At 38.5% G+C, this 19,046-nt stretch overlaps 1 protein-coding gene across 4 annotated transcripts in view; it reads right to left on the bottom strand.

The window, feature by feature from the left end:
* The window catches only part of CRISPLD1 (cysteine rich secretory protein LCCL domain containing 1), a 36,533-nt gene extending 17,838 nt beyond the window's left edge, over positions 1-18,695 (bottom strand). For 2 of the 4 annotated variants that reach the window (XM_030969834.1, XM_030969829.1), the window contains exons 1-2: positions 18,596-18,671; positions 17,382-17,704 (exon numbers count right to left, since the gene is read on the bottom strand). In XM_030969834.1, coding sequence (XP_030825694.1) covers positions 17,382-17,639 — 258 coding nt within the window. In that variant the 5' untranslated portion in view covers positions 17,640-17,704; positions 18,596-18,671. Of the gene's footprint in view, positions 1-17,381; positions 17,705-18,595 lie in introns of those variants that run through there. The other 2 variants (XM_030969841.1, XM_030969839.1) reach the window with 2 other exon arrangements.
* Between the last annotated feature and the right edge of the window lie 351 nt (positions 18,696-19,046).

Genomic DNA, 19,046 nt, shown 5'->3' with positions numbered 1-19,046 from the left:
CTTGAAAAAAGTCAAACTATATTGTGGATATAGTGCAGAATAGTTTTTACTACACTAAGCTGGGGTTTGCTCAAAGTGGTCCATCGCCCTAGTGCAAAGAATCCATAATTTTGCTTGGCTTTTGGAATTTCCTGATAGCTGTAGAAATAGTTTCTAGATACCTGACTAATACCAACACTCAGGTTAGGAAACTAGAATGCCTCCAGGAAAGAAAAACATGTTGATAGAACCTGAAGTATTTCATCATACGTTCAGACTAAATTTCATTAAGTGAGACTATGCTATTTAAATAACAGTAATCCAGTATTTCCAGATCCAAATTCCCATGCAGACACTGGAGATCGTGTCTACTAATTTTTGGCACAGATAAAAGGCAGAAAACTCGTTAACAGAGCCAAAGATTGCACAAATATAACAGACAAATTCCGCATGCTAAAATTTATTTTTCTATGGATTTTGATATGCAGTTTTCAAATTATTAATCAGATAACTCATCAAAAACAAGTATGTTCTTGGTTATGTAAGACCATAATTATGTAAAGACTTTATTCACTCAAGAAGCACTGTTCTTGCTTCTCTTCTTCAGAAATCTGTAATGTATTGGATGGAATTTTGCCTGTTATTATTAATATTATCAGCAAGTAAACAATTTGCAGGGTATATTTTGACTCCCAAAATGCAACATTTATTTTGACAGAAATACTCAAATAGTATAATAATGACAGAATAAATCTTTTAACCTACCTATGTATACAAAGACCACTGACTTTAGAAAGCTGTATGAATTTTCCACTTACTCTCCTAGGCCATTATATCTGTGTCATAAACCACAACATTTAACCTCCAGAAATAAGTGTTCTGATTTTAAATCATGAAGTGACAGTTTGCATAATTCTTTTCCCCTACCTTTAGTTGTCACACCACCACAAAATGTTCTTCTCCCTATTGTAATCATTGTAAAAACACATTATGATTATCACACTTCCTCCACATAAATACTTTGTTCTTATAGGCTGTAGTAGGGTTGCTTCATCTTCTACCACAAAATCACAAGACCATAATATTTTAAAATAAAAGCCACTACAATTTGTCTTTGCATATATTGTATTGTCACCTAAAAATCTTATAATATGGAGATTTAGTTCTTAGGATGAACGAATCATAAAGTTAATATATTTCCTGAATAATTGCTATTAAGAATGGTTTTGCCAACTGGACTCTGAAGTACAAATTTAGAATAAATTAGACTTACAATAGAGCAAAAATTTCGGCACCTGCTCAGTTTTAGACCTTCCTACCTCCAAGGCTAGCTACAATTTCTTATAGCTGTTACAACCTTCAGAAAGCCAGAAGATATTCTCTTGTAAAGCATCCTCCCACATTTTCCACTTTTAAAACATCAGTCATAGTTAAAGGAATTGTACTATTGTTCTATTTTTCTCATCACACAAGTTTAAAAATATTTTATGCAGCTATTTTAACTGAAATAATTATACTTTTTTTTAAAGTTTAGAGCTAGGCAATCAATAGTAGTTGCCTGAATCAGCTCTTCAAGCCTGTGAAGTAATTACATTTAACAAAATTTTCTTTACAGAGTGATGAAAGCTATGCATGATAGAGTCATCCAGAACTCAAAAAGTACAGCTTTTTGATGAAAAACTGAAATTCATCGTTAATCCTCCTGACAGATGAACACCCACACTCCAAATACTGTTGAAATTGGATATGGTCTTGAAAAAAAGTTCCATCTTCTTTAACTGTTTCTCTGCCTTCGTCCACAATACAAGATATTATCTTTACTCCATTTACCTGACCTAGCCAGAGATAAGCACACTTCCTGCTTTCTAGGCCTCATCATAATGCACTTTACTTGAAACAGCTTCATTTATGAGTACCAAGACATAACTTAATTTCCTTCTCATTTAAACACTTAAGTATATTTTGAGATGCGATGGAGTAAATATCAAAAGTGTTACATATTCAGATATTAAAAAAATCAGTCAAGTGTAAATTGCACTACAGGGAGAAAGAACTCATTAAGTGCAATGTTCATTGTTCTATGGGCTCATTTTCTCATCAAAGCTTCCACTTACTGAAATGGCTTCAATAGAAGTTAAAATTTAGAAAAAACAAAAAGAAAATCCACCTCTCTACTAAGGAAAATAAATTTTATAAAACATTCTGGAAAAATGTCCAAATGTCTCAGTTCCAAAGAATTTCCTAGAGATTAGAGTCACTTTCTTGATTACCAGGGACTTCAAAGAAAAAACATGAATAAAACATCACTAATCTCCTACAGCCAGTAGACAAAAAAAAGAGATATGAGTGCTAGAAGTCATAGTTACTTATGTCTCCAAGACCTACTAAGACAGAAGCCATAAAACATAAATCCAGAAATCAATGTAGAAATGAAAAGGTTTCCCAATCTCCAGGATCACTATAATGACCTTTAATAAAAAGAGGGAAAGATATTCAAGGACCATTTTCTCCAGGCTCAAGAATGAGGCATCCTCATGAGCAAGAAATCAGGCAAAGGGAGCAAGAGACCTGTGTGGATGAATAAAGAGCTCCTGTCATTACTCAACTATAGCCAGGAAATACACAGGAGATGGAAGCAAGGTCAGGCCACTTGGAAAGAATATGGAGAGGTTGTCAGAGTAAATAAAAATGAAAGAAGGAGGGCCAAGGCCCTTCAAGAATCTGGTCAAGGACAAGGACAAAACAAAGGACTTGTTCAAATACATTAATAACAAAGGAAAAACTAAGCATACTGTGGGCCTGTTACTAAATGGAGGGAGCCCTGGCATCAGGACACAGAGAAGGCAGTTACTGAACACCTTCTTTGCATTGGGTTTTACTGACAAGACCAGCCCTCAGGGATCCCTGATTTAGGAGACCAGAGTAATGGAATGATAGCAGGAAGACTTTCCCTCTGTCAAGTAAGATTGGGTCAGAGAACACTTATCCAAACTTGAGATCAACAAGCCTATGGGCCCTAACAGGATACATCCAAAAGTGCTGAGACCTGGCAGACACAATAGTGAGGCTGCTCACAATCATGTCTGAAAGCTGGTGGAGATCAGAGTGATGCCTGAGGACTGAAAAAATGCAAATGTAAGCCCAGTCTTCAAAAAGCACAAGAATGAGGACCCAGGAAATACCACAGAGTCAGCCTCACCTCAATCCCTTGAAAGGCAATGGAGCACCCCATTTTGGTGGCCATCTCTACCAATGTGAAGGACAAGGTGATCAGGAGTAGTATGCACAGATTCACAGAAGTCAAATCATGCTTGACCAACTCGATTTCCCTCTACCTGGCTGAATGAGGGAGAGCAGTGATATCATCTACCATGAGCAAAAGAGTGTAAAGAGCATCTTGCCTTCAGCAAGGCTCTTTACACTGTCTCACAAAACATCCTCACAGGAAAACTCAGAAACTGCGGACTTGAGTGATCAGTGAGGGAGGTTGAGACCTGGCTGAGCAGCAGATCTCTGAGGGTTGTAAGCAGTGGCGCAGGGTCTATTTGGAGGCCTGTCCCTAGTGGTGTACCCCAGGGCTTAATAATGGACCAAACATTGTTTAACTTTTTTATGAATTACTTTGATGAAGGGGCAGATGACTCCTCAGGAGTTTCGTTGATGACACAAAGCTGGGAGAAGCAAGCAATAGCCCAGAGAGTTGTGCAGCCCTTCAGAAGGATCCTGATAGGGTGAAGAGATGAGCAGAGAAGAACCATCTGAAATTCAGAAAAGGCAAATGCAGGGTCCTGAACCTGGGGAGGAAAAACCCCAGGTATGAGGGTGCCAAGAGACTGGAGCCAGGCTCTTCTTGGGAGGGCCAGGCAATAGGACAAGAGGCAATGGGCAGAAACTGATGCACAGGATGTTCCACCCAAACATGAGGAAGAACTTTACTGTGTGGGTGACTGAGCATTGGAACAGGTTGCCCAGAGATGTTGCTCAGTCCTCCTCACTGGAGATATTCAAGAATCATCTGGGTGCTGTCCTTTGCCATGTGATCTAGAATAATCCTGCTTGAGTAGGGAGGTTGGACCAGGTGACCCACAGTGGTCCCCTCCACCTTTACCAAATCTGTGATTCTATAAATAGTATCCTAATCCCTGATGCAACCACTTGGAAAACTATCTTTAATTTATATCTGACTACTCCAATAATGCAAAAATTATACACAGGTGCTAGTAACATGAATTCGTATGAAATTTCTGAAAAAAAATTAAAAACTTGTAGAAGAAATCTGTAAGACTGCAATGCCATATCACAATTTACGCCTAGAAATTAGCTTAAAGGTATTTTTAAAGGCCAATTCTACAGTTACATGTAGGTGGAATTTGAAGAATTCTGAAGATTTCCCACTGAATTATAAACATGTTTCAGAGATGGGATCAAGAACAGAAAGGAGCTAGCTGCTTTACATTTTTGATGCTACCTTGAATTTTCTTCTTCTCATTCAGTAATTAAAATAAGAGATCCAAATTTCTTTCCTCAACTAATTATTCTAATTGAAGTTACATGAAGAAAAGCTGTGCATCTTAATTCTAAGGATAAAAGACTGTTTATTTTAAAGTATTTTCATACTAATCCTGTCAGATTAGTTCTAAATATAATGCATTTCATGCACAAAGTAGGCTAAATGAAACAAACAGGTAAAAGAATATCCCTAAGTATTTAAAATATACCTCTTTAATGGAATACAAATTTTATTCTTGTGCTTTTAATAGCATTCCCTTATTTCACTTACATGATGGCAAGCTTTGGGCTTCAAACAATGAAAGCATCTCCATATACAAAGATAAACACCTAAGTTTTCATGTTCATTCAGATCAAATAACACAATGAATAAGTTCAAATACAAAACTAATTAGTGATCTTTAAAATGCCAAGATGCTTGGGATTTTAAAAGAAGCCAGAATAAAAATGGAAGAATATGAAGAGTCACAGCAATCTATTTATTTTACATCCTACCAGAAGTAAACATTTCTCAAATTTTAACCACAATGTCATTAGTGATATTAAAATCTGGCTACTGGAATAAAAATTGACCTGACCTGAATTAAGCTTTAAACTTGATTCAAGAAGTTCTTCCACAATACTCAGAAACAGTCAGTATTTTACAGATTTAAACTAAGGACATTTTTAAAACAACTTAAATCTTGGAAAGAAATTGTAAAGTTGAAAAGAAATCTCTGCATAGCTATAGACAAGGATCCTTTTGCTTGCCAAATGATGAATTAAATCTTCAAACACCGTTACTTAAAAATATAGGAAATTTCCATAAAAAGGGAGACTATAATTTTTTGAAAAACAGGTGTTCACAGCACCTGATTTCTCATTCAGTAGTTCCCTCATCCATGCTCTGATGTGACCAGGTTTCAATGACTGCTCTATGAAAATTCCTTGGTAAATGCAGGGTACTGAAGGGAGCACAAGAAGGTGGAAGTGCATCAAGGCAGCTGATTCCCAGCACTTTGACTGGGAATCGTTTGGTACTACATGCAAGGTAATTCAACTTGTTTATCAAGAATAAGTATTGCTCACTTTGCCAGAAAACTACCACAAGATTTATCTTTTGGATAAGGTATCATCATCAGGGTTGCCTTCTACAGTGAGATAGGCACACACTGAAAATATCATAAATTGCTCGGCAGTATGAACCTCCTTGAAACTATTCCTTTTGTTTTGCATAACACTGCTAGAGTGCGCTTTGAAGTTGTTCATGGGTATTCATTCCACACAGAGAGACAGAGCAGAAAAAAACAAACCCTGAAATGCAATTAGCATGAATGTCAGGTTCTCAGCATCAATTCTTTTGCTCTACAAATCTGCTTGAATGGCACCACAACAGTTGTCAACACAGGCATTTCTTTCATCAGTATCCTGTTAAAACTAGTTCACCATCAAAGACACAGAGATATGGCACTATCAGTGTTTCACAAATGTTTTCAAACACTACTCTGTCTGAAGCCAAAACCCAGCTGGGCAGGTTAAACTAAATGGTAGCAGCAGTTACTGCGTCCAGCTGCTGACTCTTCTTCTACCCCAGAAGATTGCACCACATTTTGCAGCAGGGATGTTGCAGAAAATATGGATCTTATGACTGCTTCTGGTTTATACCATATCACATTTAAATAAACCACAACTAAAGCCAGTTTAGCTTTACATACTGGACTACAAATTTTGAAATTTAACCTCTGTCAACACAGGATTTAGGTACAGTGTGGACTGAAACCTATGTTCTGCTTATTAGAGGAGCTGCTGTTTCAGTGAGACTACTACATCGTAAATTAAAAGTCATCAACAGCCAAACAAAATGAGATGGGATTAATGCACCCTGAGTTTAAACAGCCTCAAAGCAGATACCTACATCTGAGCTAATTATCTAAATAACTTTTGCAGTTACATAGACAAATAAGCATCTATAGAAGGAGATAATTTTAGCCGCCCACTTTTAACTGAGATAAATTGTGTGTTGGAGGTTCTCATTTTTCTCTACTAATTAAAGGGGACTGGCCCAAATGCAGACATCTACACCACAGACATCAAAAGCTTTGTGAGATGAATCCCACCATTTGTGTTGCATGAGTGTTAAATCAAAAATGTACATTGTCATCCAAGGCACACCGGCAGGAGTCTACCTATTACACCAAAAAGTATTGCCAGTAGCTCAAACAACATTTTCCAGCAAAAATAATTTTTAAAAAACCTTCAACAGTGGTGACATTTTAATTGGCTATATTTTCACATATGTTGGAAGGTAGAAAAAATCATATGGACTGGGACTATACGGAAATTAAAGAAGAGCTAAAATTCAAGCTCAGTAAAGATGGAAAAGTAAGTACAGTGGGCACCACTGAAAGTAAACATTTACCATGGCATAGTATAAATACCCCATTGCTGTATACATTCTAAATATAGGGAAAGAGTGGTAAAGTAAATACCACGGTACAGTATGGGTATTTATTTACTTTTTAAAGGAATCCACTGTATTAAGACTAATGACACTGAGAAGGAAAAAAAAGTAAAGATGAAACATAGAATGAGAAATGCCATGAGCAAATATGCCAGAAATACAGTTGAAAACTAGAAATCACCTGCATGGCACCAACACAGAAAAACAGAAAGGTACACCTAAAAATTACTTCAAGACACTGATCCTGACTGTAGTCTATCTAGGCTTTTCCACTGAGCCAAATATATGTGTATTATCCACATTTTTATAATTTAAAATAGTAACAGTACTTTCAGAATAATATTGACTTTTATTTCCCTCTGGATTTTTGATTGTAAGAGTAAAGAGGATCTCCTTGGTATGCAACCTAAACCTCCTGCCCTGCAATGCTAGCTGATGTTTTATTGTCACATAAAAAGAAATCTCTCTCTTTCCTGTAACTACCTTTATTTATTTATTTATCTCCCTGATTAACCAAATTCAGCTGCTTCATTCCTTCAATCATCTCATAAATCACATATTCTGTCTTCGTAATCAATCTGATTAATCTCTTTTATTGTCTCTAGAATGGGTAGACCAGAAATGGACATTTCCATTCCAGACAAATTCTCATCAGTTTCACACATGGACAATTCCCTTTACAGATTGGTGCCACATATTATTTTTTAAGTCAGCGCAACTCCTGCATCTTTATGTTGCAGTTTTACCTCTACATTTTATCCCTTGTACTTCTCCAGTTTGATTTTTTCCTCGTTCCATACCTTGCAGTTGTGTCAGCATGTTCATCCCCAGCCATTACTTCTACTTCTCAAGTTCTAAATTTAATCATGTTCTTTAAAACAACCCCATCCTGTGCCCAGAACATATATATATATATATACATACATATATAGATATATGTGTGTGTATATATATGTACACACACACTGCAGTTTTCAGGTGTACTCCTTGCTCACACATGTCATAAGTGTTCAACCAAAACAGAAGAGGCTCCAACACCTTCAATCTTCTGCCTGTTTAAAAGGAGATTCTGTCAATTTTCTCTCACAAAAACATCAGGGTATAGAGTACCAAGAACTTTCCAGAGTCAAAATATGGCACCTACTACTTCCCAAACTACTGGTTGATTAAAAGAGTAAAACTGGATTGGTTTAACATGATCTCTTCTTGATGAACAGGCATTGGCAGTTTTCATCAGCTTGTCTTTGAGTCATGCTTCAGTGAGACAATTTCATCAGTACAAAAATACTGAAGGAAGTCCATGAAAATTAATCATAATTAATTAGCACATCTGAAAAGCAAATAATTTTCACTCAATGCTTACCTCCAGTCATTTGAGTCAGAAAAAAAAATGTGGTCTCCCCACAGCCTGAGGTCCCTTATGCAGAATGACCACAAAAACTCAGGCAAAAAAAACCAGGCAAGATTTCCTTTGAAAATAAAAACTCAACACCACTAACTAGTACTGGTATATTCTTTAAGCACAAAGAAAGAATAGCTAAAACTGCCAAACTTTCCTCTACCAAGAAAGTTAAGACAGGCATTTTCTGCTGGAAAACTACTACCTGGCTAGAAGTGAAATGTAAGGAACTTACATGCTACCATGTGGCAAACTGGAGTTTATAGAGCTTTAAACTGGGCAGAGATCCCTGAATAGACCTTGAGGTTTCAGCTACTCTTTTGGAAAAAAGTAAAAAGCAGGAAAACTGTGGCTTTTGCCTGGAAACAGGAAAGTGGTATATGGCCAAAAATATTGTTCCCAAACACTGAAAAAATTGCACCAATATTTAGAAGTATCTCCTTATTAAAGCTTCATGTGTTTGAGCTCCTGGTGTTGAAGAAGTAAAACCAGGAATAGGAACCAGCAGACATGACTAATCACGTTTAATTCTCTGTGTACTCTAAGCATGTTAAAAAAACCATGCTGGAATATTCAGCTTTCCAAGGTGTTCTGAAATAGTTGCATTTTCTTTGCTACTTTTTAAATTGAGACTGTCTATTAGGACATGACAAAAAATCATCTATTCATTTCTATATTCTAACAGGAATAGAAGAGAAGCAACAGCATGAAAGCTGATCTTGATTTCTCTAGTTTGTCCATTGTCAAATTATGAATTGCACACATTCATTACAAATAGTATTCATGAATATTTATAGCTAATCACAAACTGACCAGAGCACAGGTCCTTACCTCAAATCCTAGTAGTGATTACCAGGTTAAACTCACTGTAACTGATTGCTTTCATACAGCAGTTTTAGACATGTTACAGAATTTCCTGGACTTTGAACAGGAATTAGCTATGGTATTTCAAATATGTGTCAAAGCAAATGCTTTTAAAAGATGACCACTGTGTTTTGACCTAAGTGAATTGCACTTACTGCCAGAAAGCATTCATTGATTATATGTGACCTGGAATTACTTTCAGAAATATTTTCAAATAAAATCTCAAAAAGACATTGGAAAATATATTAAAGGAATCCCTGACCACTTGAAAATTCAACAGGGAATTCAGGACAAATCTATTGTGATATGTATCAGGCAGCCAAATTTGGGATTTAACAGCTTCATTTGAAGAAACTGCTGTTTTCTTTCATAATAAAGTGAAATTTGTCCATCTTTATATTACTAGACGATAGTCTTGCTTGAATCACACTTTTTTTATGATAGTGACTCACGCCAAATCTAAGGCTGATTATATTTACATAGAACAGGATAACTTCATATCTAGCATTTCAATGAAATAATGTTAGGAAATAAGTTTTGTTTTTTCCTCAATTAAAAAGAAAAAAAATAGTTGAGGAAGATTCCGAGGCAAATATCATGAAAATGGCAGGCAACAGGGAGCTACTTTCATAGATTTCATTGATCCTTTCTGTGTTCTGTTCATATGTTATACTTCAGCTTAGATTCTGCTAGTACTGATAAATATGTAATGATCTTCTTTAATTTGGGGACAAAAAACTTCTCAAAAGCAAAAGTAAAAGATGAACAGTGTCTGTCCTGTGCTGCTAATTTTTTTTATTTTGGGAGAACTGCCTTAAACTTTGAGACAGTGAGCCTTTTTGCTACTTTCCACTTTCAGTTTCTTTACTTGGAGTTGCTTAGTTGTTGTTGGCATTACATCAATAGAAGTCATACCACTTTTTTTCCTTGGCCACTTCACATTGCACAATCCTTTGCTAAAACTGCTGCGGAGAATAAGAGGATAAGTCAACGTCACTGTGTTCTTTGATGCAGAGTCAGTAGCCTTTGAGCACAGGCAAAGGAGCTGAAGCACTTCCACCAATCTTTGAAGTGAAGCAGAAAAGTGGAAAACCAGAGGGAAAGAGGGCAGGTTCACTCTGAATAGAGCTGCTCTGTTCTTGGCACCTAAAGTGCTCTTCAGCCACTTAGGCAATTCCACAAACCAAAGCCCTTTGCTCAAAAGGAACAGGAATTGTTTTTAATCAAGCATCCCTGAAGAGTTTTGGCAAGATGAGTAAGATACACTAAACAGAGACATCAAAATGTTTTGTCAGAAAGGTCTAGGAAATTTAAAAGAGCACTTCAGAACAGAAAAATTCACCAAAACATGTATATGCATTGCAAGGTCTTCCTTTATGTTTTCTAATGCTGTTTCAATTCTCCTAGATATACTACAAGAATAAAAAAATCTCATCTAGGAACTTACAGATACACATAGAAAGAAGTTGCTGCTCCCTGATTAAACTGATCATAAAACCTAAATGCATCACAAAATAGCAAGAAAGTTTATTTTGATCCCTATTCAGTGCCTATGATGCCATGAATAATCTTTTACTATTATGCAAGAGCTCTATGCACTAGTGGGTTCATATTTACCCAAAGTCCAATGGTTTCTATTTAACTATAACAGAAGATTGCCTACAGGAAAATTTTTAAAAAAATCTAAATAAGCAAGATTTCCTAACTTTTTTTCTTCTGAAGTCTTCCTGAAGCTACTGAAAGGGAGGCAAGTCTTCAAACCTCCCAAAATAAAAAGCCCTTCATAGAAGTCATGAATTAGTCATGGTTTTAAAAGGAATTATATGGTATTAGCACTTTCAACACATCACTACCAAGGTTTTCAAACTAAGACCTACAGAAATATTACATCAAACATTATACCAAACTAAGAAAAAATATTTCTTTTTTTCCCCCTCTGTGAACAAAATATGACCCCAATACTGCTGCCAGGTACACGTCCAGAATTTTCCTGAAGAACCACACAACTATATGGTACAGCTATACACAAAAAAAAATATTCTAATCTGAACTGTTTTAAAAGCACCTCTAGAACATTGTACTTTCCTCACAAGTCGTCCAAAGTAAAACTTTATAGAACTAAGTTATGGGCTTTGCAATGACATCCCTGGTATTTATCGGCAGGATCTGGCCAAAAGACTAGAGATAACGAAATAAGCAAAGACTTCCTTGCCCTAGAAGACACTGGTGTCTCCAATTACAGTAATTACAAAATGCAGTGCATGGCTCGGGGCCAAGAAATACCAGGTTGAAATGCTCTGCTCTCTATCAAGCTGAAACCTGAATACTCTTCAAGTACAGCAAAGGCACATGATTGGAATGAGGATCTCACATTAATCATTTGACTTCTTTCTTTGGGAAAATATGTATGAAATCAAAGGAATGAATACTAAAAGAATGGTTTAAAATATAGTGCATATAAATTCATTAACCAAAACGACTTTTGTGAATATTATTCTTGGTGATTTATTTTATTTTGCAAACTACAACTGTTTGGAATATAGAGGAATTAAAAACTTCCACTATCCAAATAATAATGACTATTTTTATAGTCTTGACTGCAATAATCATGAAGGAAATCAGTTTTCATTAATAGATTTAATAAGGTGCAAGGTTACCAATGAATTATTGGGAAAAGATTTTTCCCAATTTCAGTTCATGATACACAACTAATGCTTCCAAAAAATATATATTAGGAGTTCAGGAAGTTTTTTACCTTTTTATTAAGCCTTTACAAACTAGTAAGAATTTATTAATATGCAGCAAACCCTTTCTAACTGAATAAGAGGACTACTTCACGTGAATCCACAACAAACCATATAACAAAGCATGATGGTTCCCATTTTTTCCTGAAAGGATATGCCTTTGGCAAGAGAGGCTGGGCAGGGACAGGCAGCTCCAGCACAGCAGAGGACCAGGCAAGGGCACCTGAGCACTGCAGAGGAGCAGAGCCACCGCCCCCCTGCTCTGGTCAGACTGAACAAGGCCAGCATCTCTTGGCCACAGCTCCCAGTACTCGCTCAAGTGCCTCTTCCACACGGATGTACCCCAAGTGCACACATGGTGTGAAGGCCACACTGGTGGCAACAGCCCAGGTGGGACATGCTGAAAGCATGACACAATGCTCTAAGGTCTGTTCAGGTGCTTTAGAAGGGGAACAGGGAAACCTCATTCCTCTCTCCTCTCTTTCCAGTGCTGTTAAATTCATGTGCGCAGCAAAGAGAAAATGTTCCTTACACCTTTCTTTAAAAGGAAGCAATCCAAATAAAAAAATATACAACATGCATTTGCCATGCATTTTCATAACACACTGTTCATCATAACCTCAAAAAAAGATTTTTCTTTTTCTATTTAAGTCATAATGTCAACAACCCAAAAACTCTAAGCTTTGAAGGAGGAGGTCTAGGAAAGAATGATCTAACATGCAGTCATAAGGTCATATAAGGCCACTGCAGAGGAGTTTAATGAATTTTTGCAATACTGTTCCCTACAGAGGAGCTCATGCACATTCCCACACCAGAATTCTTCCATACGGGAAAAGAGACAGAAGGTGAGATGGAGGATCCAAATCAGCCTTAAGAAACAATAGCCAAAACTGAAAATACTGACGGCATCAAATTGCCAGGACCAAACAATATCCCTCAAGAACCTGGAAGAACTTGCTCATTAAACTTCTGATTACTGTGCAGTATATTATCTCTCTTGTTACCACATTAACAAAAACCAGCACATGGTTGATAATATTTTAAAAAGGTTGTAGAAGGTCCTGAGAAACCACAGACATGTAAGTGCAGTGAAGTTTTCCACAGAGTTCCTAAGTTACTTAAAAATAACAAATAAACAAAATTAAGTTATCATAAGGAAAAGGAAGAAGTAAAAAAAATGACAGAGAAGGGATTTAAGAATACAAAATAATTTTCAGATTCCCCGCAAGATGTGTTCATGGTCTCTGCAGCGCATCTTCTCCACAAAAGCCCAAGAGACCGCAATATAGTGTTCACTATTTAAGATAGGTAAAAACAGGATAGGAAAAATAAAAGATAAAGACAGAAGACTCATTAATGCTAAGTGATTGGACAACAAAATGATGTATAGCATTCAATGTGAATGAATACAAAGTAATAAGGACATTGCTGGAGATAACAGCCAACTGTATATACACAGTGGTGTAGAGATGACCTCTTAGCACATTAGAAAGATCTTGAAGTCATTGTGAATAGCTCTATGAAACATGCCAGCTGTAGGACACTAAGTCAAAAAGTAAAAGAATGTTAGAAATTATTAGGAAGTGAAGAAAATAAATACAACTATAACAATTTGCAGTATGCCATAACTATCCACAGTTTGGTTTGTCCCTTTTGCATTAGAAGGAAAACAGGACAACCATTGCAAAATGGAACAGCTTTTCACATAGAACAGTTTTCAAGTAAAGGAATTAGGATTCTTCAGCTGAAAGCCTTGTGATCACTGAGGAAATTACTATTTCTCACAATAAAGAAAAGTAAGGCATAAAATAGAAGAAGTTTAAAGGAAAACAAATGTACTTTTTCACCCACTACATAATTAAATTTATAGAGCTCTGCAAATTGATGCCATGGATTCAAAAAATTCAAGTGGAATCAGAAGCTTTCAGATTAATAAAGAAAATTCCAAGTGAGACTATTCCACCTGATGCAAAAAGTACAACAGCAGATTGAGGAAGTCTCTAAGCTGCTGTTTGCTGGAAGCTGGGACGCTTCATTGCAGAATTTTCTCTTTTCACATGCTTTATTCTTATCCTCTTATCTTAGGAATCCATTACTGCTCACCACCAAAGCCACAGTACTTGGGAAGATGAACTTTTCATCCAGTAAGTTCAGCCAGACAACCATGAGAACACTTTGTTCATTAGACCTAGCTGCTGTGAATCTTCCTGCACTGTAACTTTAGGTCTCTGAACTATGACAGCCCAGTAATGTTTGCTTTTTCAAAGCATATGGAAAGAGTGTACAGTTCAGTAATGCAACTTTTTCATTTTCCATGGGATTTTTTGTTTCTTGGGGTTTTTTTTGGTTTTTTTTTTTTTGGGTTTGTTTGTTGGGGGTTTTTTGGGGGATTTTTTTGTTGTTTTTTTTGGTTTTTTTTTTTGTTTGGTTTGTTTTGTTTGTAATAGAACCAAGATCTTATGCTGCACGCCTTATCTCAAAGGTAAAGCTGGACTTTGTAAATGAGTAAAAAAACCAATACCTCCTACCCAACGTGGTTCTCAATCCCACCCGTTCCTTAGTTATTCATTCCAATGCTCTTTTATCAGCACTGGTACTCATCTGATTCTGCCCCACAGGGAGATAGTGTCATGACTGAGAGTGAATAAAAACCCTTAAAATTACATTTTTTTAAATTAAATCTGATTCTTTAAGTACTTGGATCAGTCTCATCATCAACTCAGGTGCATTCCACTGGTAGGAACAGGACAGAGGCACTTCACCCAGAGCTGCCTTTTAGTCTGGAACATCTCAGGTAACCTAACAGTCCAGTGAGAGCATGCAGCCCCCACATACTTCTCCCAGCTCCAAGCACTCTTGGATATCTTAAATTTCTCAATTATTACCACACATTTATAGAGATACAAGTTTATCAGGGTGGCACCTGGACCTTGCTCATCTCCATTCAGGTTCAGTGAGACATAAAACTTCACTCCCCCAAGCAGAACTAGCTCTATTCACAAGGAGAGGCTTTGCTAATACAAAGGGCAGTTTACAGGGACACGAGTGTGCCAATAGCAGGAGACATGTTTGCCAGCATGTCTATATTAATAAACCACACCAAAAGTACACAAAAAGTATTTCAGCTGCACTCATTTATCTTGCTAAACATCAGGCAAGCATTTAGATGGATGGTTTCCCTCTTCTGGAGCACTAATAATTATCTTTGTTAAGACATTGAGAGGAAAATCTCTAAGAGTACCATAAAAATATATATGTGCAAACAATCAGCAGTCCTGTCCTTTCCTCATTCTGCTCAAGCAACATGTGGTTCCCACTGTCTTCTGAACCCTCTTGTCCCCATTCCCAATATCAACTCTCACCTGTTTCCTCCAGATGCAATCCTCCTCCCCACTTACTAATAGGTTTAGACTTTTCAAATAGCCTCTCTTAGCAAATGTCTGTGCTCTTAACCTCCTTCCATAAACTTCTGATCCAAATCACAGTCACAGGTCTTAGAGCATTTGAGGAATGGATATGGTTAATCTTTCTCTCCATTACAATGATTTCTCAACATCTGCTTGATCACTCAGGCTCTCTCCACACCCTTCTCATACCCTCCACAGGTATCTATCCCTCTGACCACACACTTTACACAGACCCTTTCACAGGTCTCTAACCCTTGTCTATCCTAATCCCTCATTCCCTAGGATATTATGCCAAAATTGAATCCCACTCTCTTGAAAGCTGCTGCCCTGTTCAGAGTAACATCCTTGATGTCAAAACTGGGTAATTGCTTTTCCATGCTAGTTGTACTCTCTGGCACAGACATCATTGGAGAGCACAGAAAAAACAACAAAACCAGAAAAACTTGTTCCAGATGTAGACCCAACACAGAGTTTAAGCCCAAGTGTGTGCAGTGCTGGAGGAATCTTTGAATAAAGCTGTCAAAAACCTTACTTCTGTGAGTTATATCCAAATTGTCCTTTCCAAGATATATAAGACAGGCAAATGTAGTATGGCATTAGGAATGGAAAAAGCCACATAACTACAAATACCTATGCTTTCAGAGAATCTCAAGAAAAACGCTTGCAGTATTTTAACAAGGGAAAGCAACAGTCTTCCCAATTCTTCTTTTGCAAAAAAAACTTAATAGCTTGTTTTTGAGCTTTCCAGAAAAAAAGTTGGCCTGAGTGACTGGGAGCAAAATGTTAACCTCTATTATAGCAAGGTCTGGAAAAGTCGCAACAGAAAACAAAGTTTATGAATATGTGCAGACAATTGTAACTCAATGGGTTAAAGGGGTTTCAGGTATTATCATCCCTTTGTTTGGAGATGATATGTGGCAGTATATCCTGTGATTCCATTCCTGATGGCTCTTAGTCTAATACAATAACATTCACATAGGTAAACTTAAGTTAAACTGACTTTAATGGGGAATGGACCAGAGAACATTTAAAGGTCTCCTCCAGCCCAAACCATCCTATGATTCTACTGATGGTTTAAGCAAGCATGGCTTCTACAGGACCCATATTTACTCAGTTCAAACAGATCTCCAACCTGAAAGACGCCACTCCAGTCTAGGAAAGATATTTTTATCTGGAAATGTGTTAATATAAACCTCTGTCATGGAAAGTGACAACAAATCTGTAAAATATATGATATAAACAACTCAACCCATACCAATGCTCTTTCTCTGGTGCATGAACAGATAAGTCAACAATATACCATGTGGACACAGGAAAAAGGTGCAGAAAAAAAGAAAAGTTGCCCATTTTTGTTAAAGCTCTAGACTTCTTAAAAGCTCTAATGACCTGATTTCATCTACTTAGCAAGGAGAGATAGAATTAGCCTTGAACTATGGCATAAAAACAAAGTTCAGAAACATGAAACTTACTGCTACTAATAATAGTCCAAATATAGAGGCTTCTGAAGGAAAAAAAAAATAAACAGAAATTACATTATTAACTTGAACACAGAAATATACAGCCCTCCAGTAACAGGTGCCAACTTAAATAGAAGACTTTCTTGTTGTAAGGTCCTCATTTTGTTCAGAAATGCCATCCAACCTAGAAGCATGGGAAAGAATACATGCATGCTATCTTGAAACTTCATTGCTCAGTACTCTTCTCAGATCCTAACTTTTTAGGCCACAATTACAATCAACTTTATTAGAGTACTGCAATTTTGGAAATTGGCCCCTAACACTGAGGAACTGCCACTTAAATTTAGCAGAGCTATGAGAGATTAAACACATTAATGTAAGTAGAGCATGACACTTGATCCACTAACAGGCATTTTTATCTCACAATTCATACCTGTACAAAAAAAAATAAAGACAAACAAGTGACAAGTACTTTAAATGAGAAAACAAGCAAGCTAAGACTGAAAGTATGCTGTTTTATAAAGTGATAGCAACTATTCTAAAAAAATTTTTTTCTGCACATCACTATCTGTTTTTCCTTACCATATATTCCATATTGGAAGCTGGTGGATACACCTGACCCCGTAATTTATTATGAAGATCCAAGATACTTTGCATATCACTGTCTGTGATAGCCCTTTTCCCTCTCTGCTTGGCGATCCACCACTCACCATCTTCATCCATGTACTTTTCCAAAAGTTCCTCTAAGAGCGTGGCATTGGGAAGAACCATTGCAGAAACTGCTTGAGCTATGAATAGCAAGGTAGTTACTCTGAGCCATTCCTGTATTACATACTTCATGATGAATGATCTCAAAATGCTCAGGAGTTAGCTCCAAGACAAAGTCTTTCTTCCAGGTTTGCTGGCTGTAAATGCATAAGAGAGAGTAATATAATTTGTAGACTGAAGGACTGGACTGTATGGACTTATTAAGTAACAAAATCTTTAGTTTGTACAGATTTTGTAAGTGTTGTTCTAGGGAGAGAAGGCAGGATGCTGCATTTTTTACTCTAAAAGTTCACACTGTTGATTTGGGAAGAAAGCTTATCTTCAGCCTTATGAACTTCAGTTTGTTCAAGTGGTTTTATATATTACATTGACATGCACATTTCAGTGCCTGCATGCAAAAAGCATGCTTTTCATATTTACTTGAAAGGAGCCGGACATCAATGAAGATTAGACTGTAGATAAGGTCTTCCAGTATTGGAACTTAACAAAAGGTTAAAGGCTTGCAGTCATTGCCAAAGCGTAAACTGAAATCCACAATTAACTTGATACAAAGTATCCCCTCTTAGTGCATTTCAAAATATGACATCGATTAAAGCTTTTGCTTTACGATTTCCAAAACCCTAATGAAACTAAAGGTATTCAACTCGGACACGAAAACGGGGGAGACGGCATTTTTCTAGTCACCAAGCATAAGGAAGGACTGAAAACTCGCAGAAAAAGTAGCACGACTTCCAAGAATGCGACATTCTAACAACGCCTACTACACGGCTGAGTGCTTTAGGCAGCAAATCCGAGGTCGCTCGTTCTCCCTGGGCGAGCACGCGCGAATCCCGCCACACCGGACCCGGCGGACGGGAGGGAAACACAAAGAGGCGCCCGGGCAGAGCCGAGCGCTCCCCAGCGCCGCCCGCGCCCGGCCCCGCTCTCGGCGGGGCAGCCGACCCGGCCGGAGCGCCCCGGCCGCCGGGCCTGCCGCCGCCGCGGGAGGATGCTGCGGGGAGGATGCTGCCCCCCGCCAGTGCCCTTACCGCTCCGGCGGCGGCTGCCTGCTCTCCCCGCAGCCAGCTTCGCTCCGCCGCCGCCTCCTCGCCACGCCCGCCTGGGGCCGGGGGGCGCGGGCACGGCCTCGCCCCGCCGGCTGCGGCGGAGCGGCGCTGAGAGCGGCGCGGCGGGCGCGGACGTGTCCAGCAGCGGAGCCGCGGCGCGGGGCAGCCGCCGAGCTCAGCCGCCGCCGCAGCCTCCCCCGCCCGCCTCCGGGTCGCCACCACCGCCCCGAGTCGCTCCACGCTTCTCCCCACGGCTCCCGCCCCGCCGGGCATTTATCGCAGGCGGCGGTGACGTGCGGCGGACACCCCTCCCCGGCATCCCGCGGGGCGGGACGGCCGCGCTCCGGGCACCGCGCCCGCCCCCGGCCCCGGCCCCCGCACCCCGGCACCGGCATCGGCATCGGCACCCGGGGGCGGCGGAACCCGCAACAGC

The sequence above is a fragment of the Camarhynchus parvulus genome, chromosome 2, assembly GCF_901933205.1.
Source record: "Camarhynchus parvulus chromosome 2, STF_HiC, whole genome shotgun sequence".
Classification (NCBI taxonomy): domain Eukaryota; kingdom Metazoa; phylum Chordata; class Aves; order Passeriformes; family Thraupidae; genus Camarhynchus; species Camarhynchus parvulus.
Note: the sequence above shows the minus strand (reverse complement) of the source record. Positions and strands in the feature narration are given on the sequence as shown.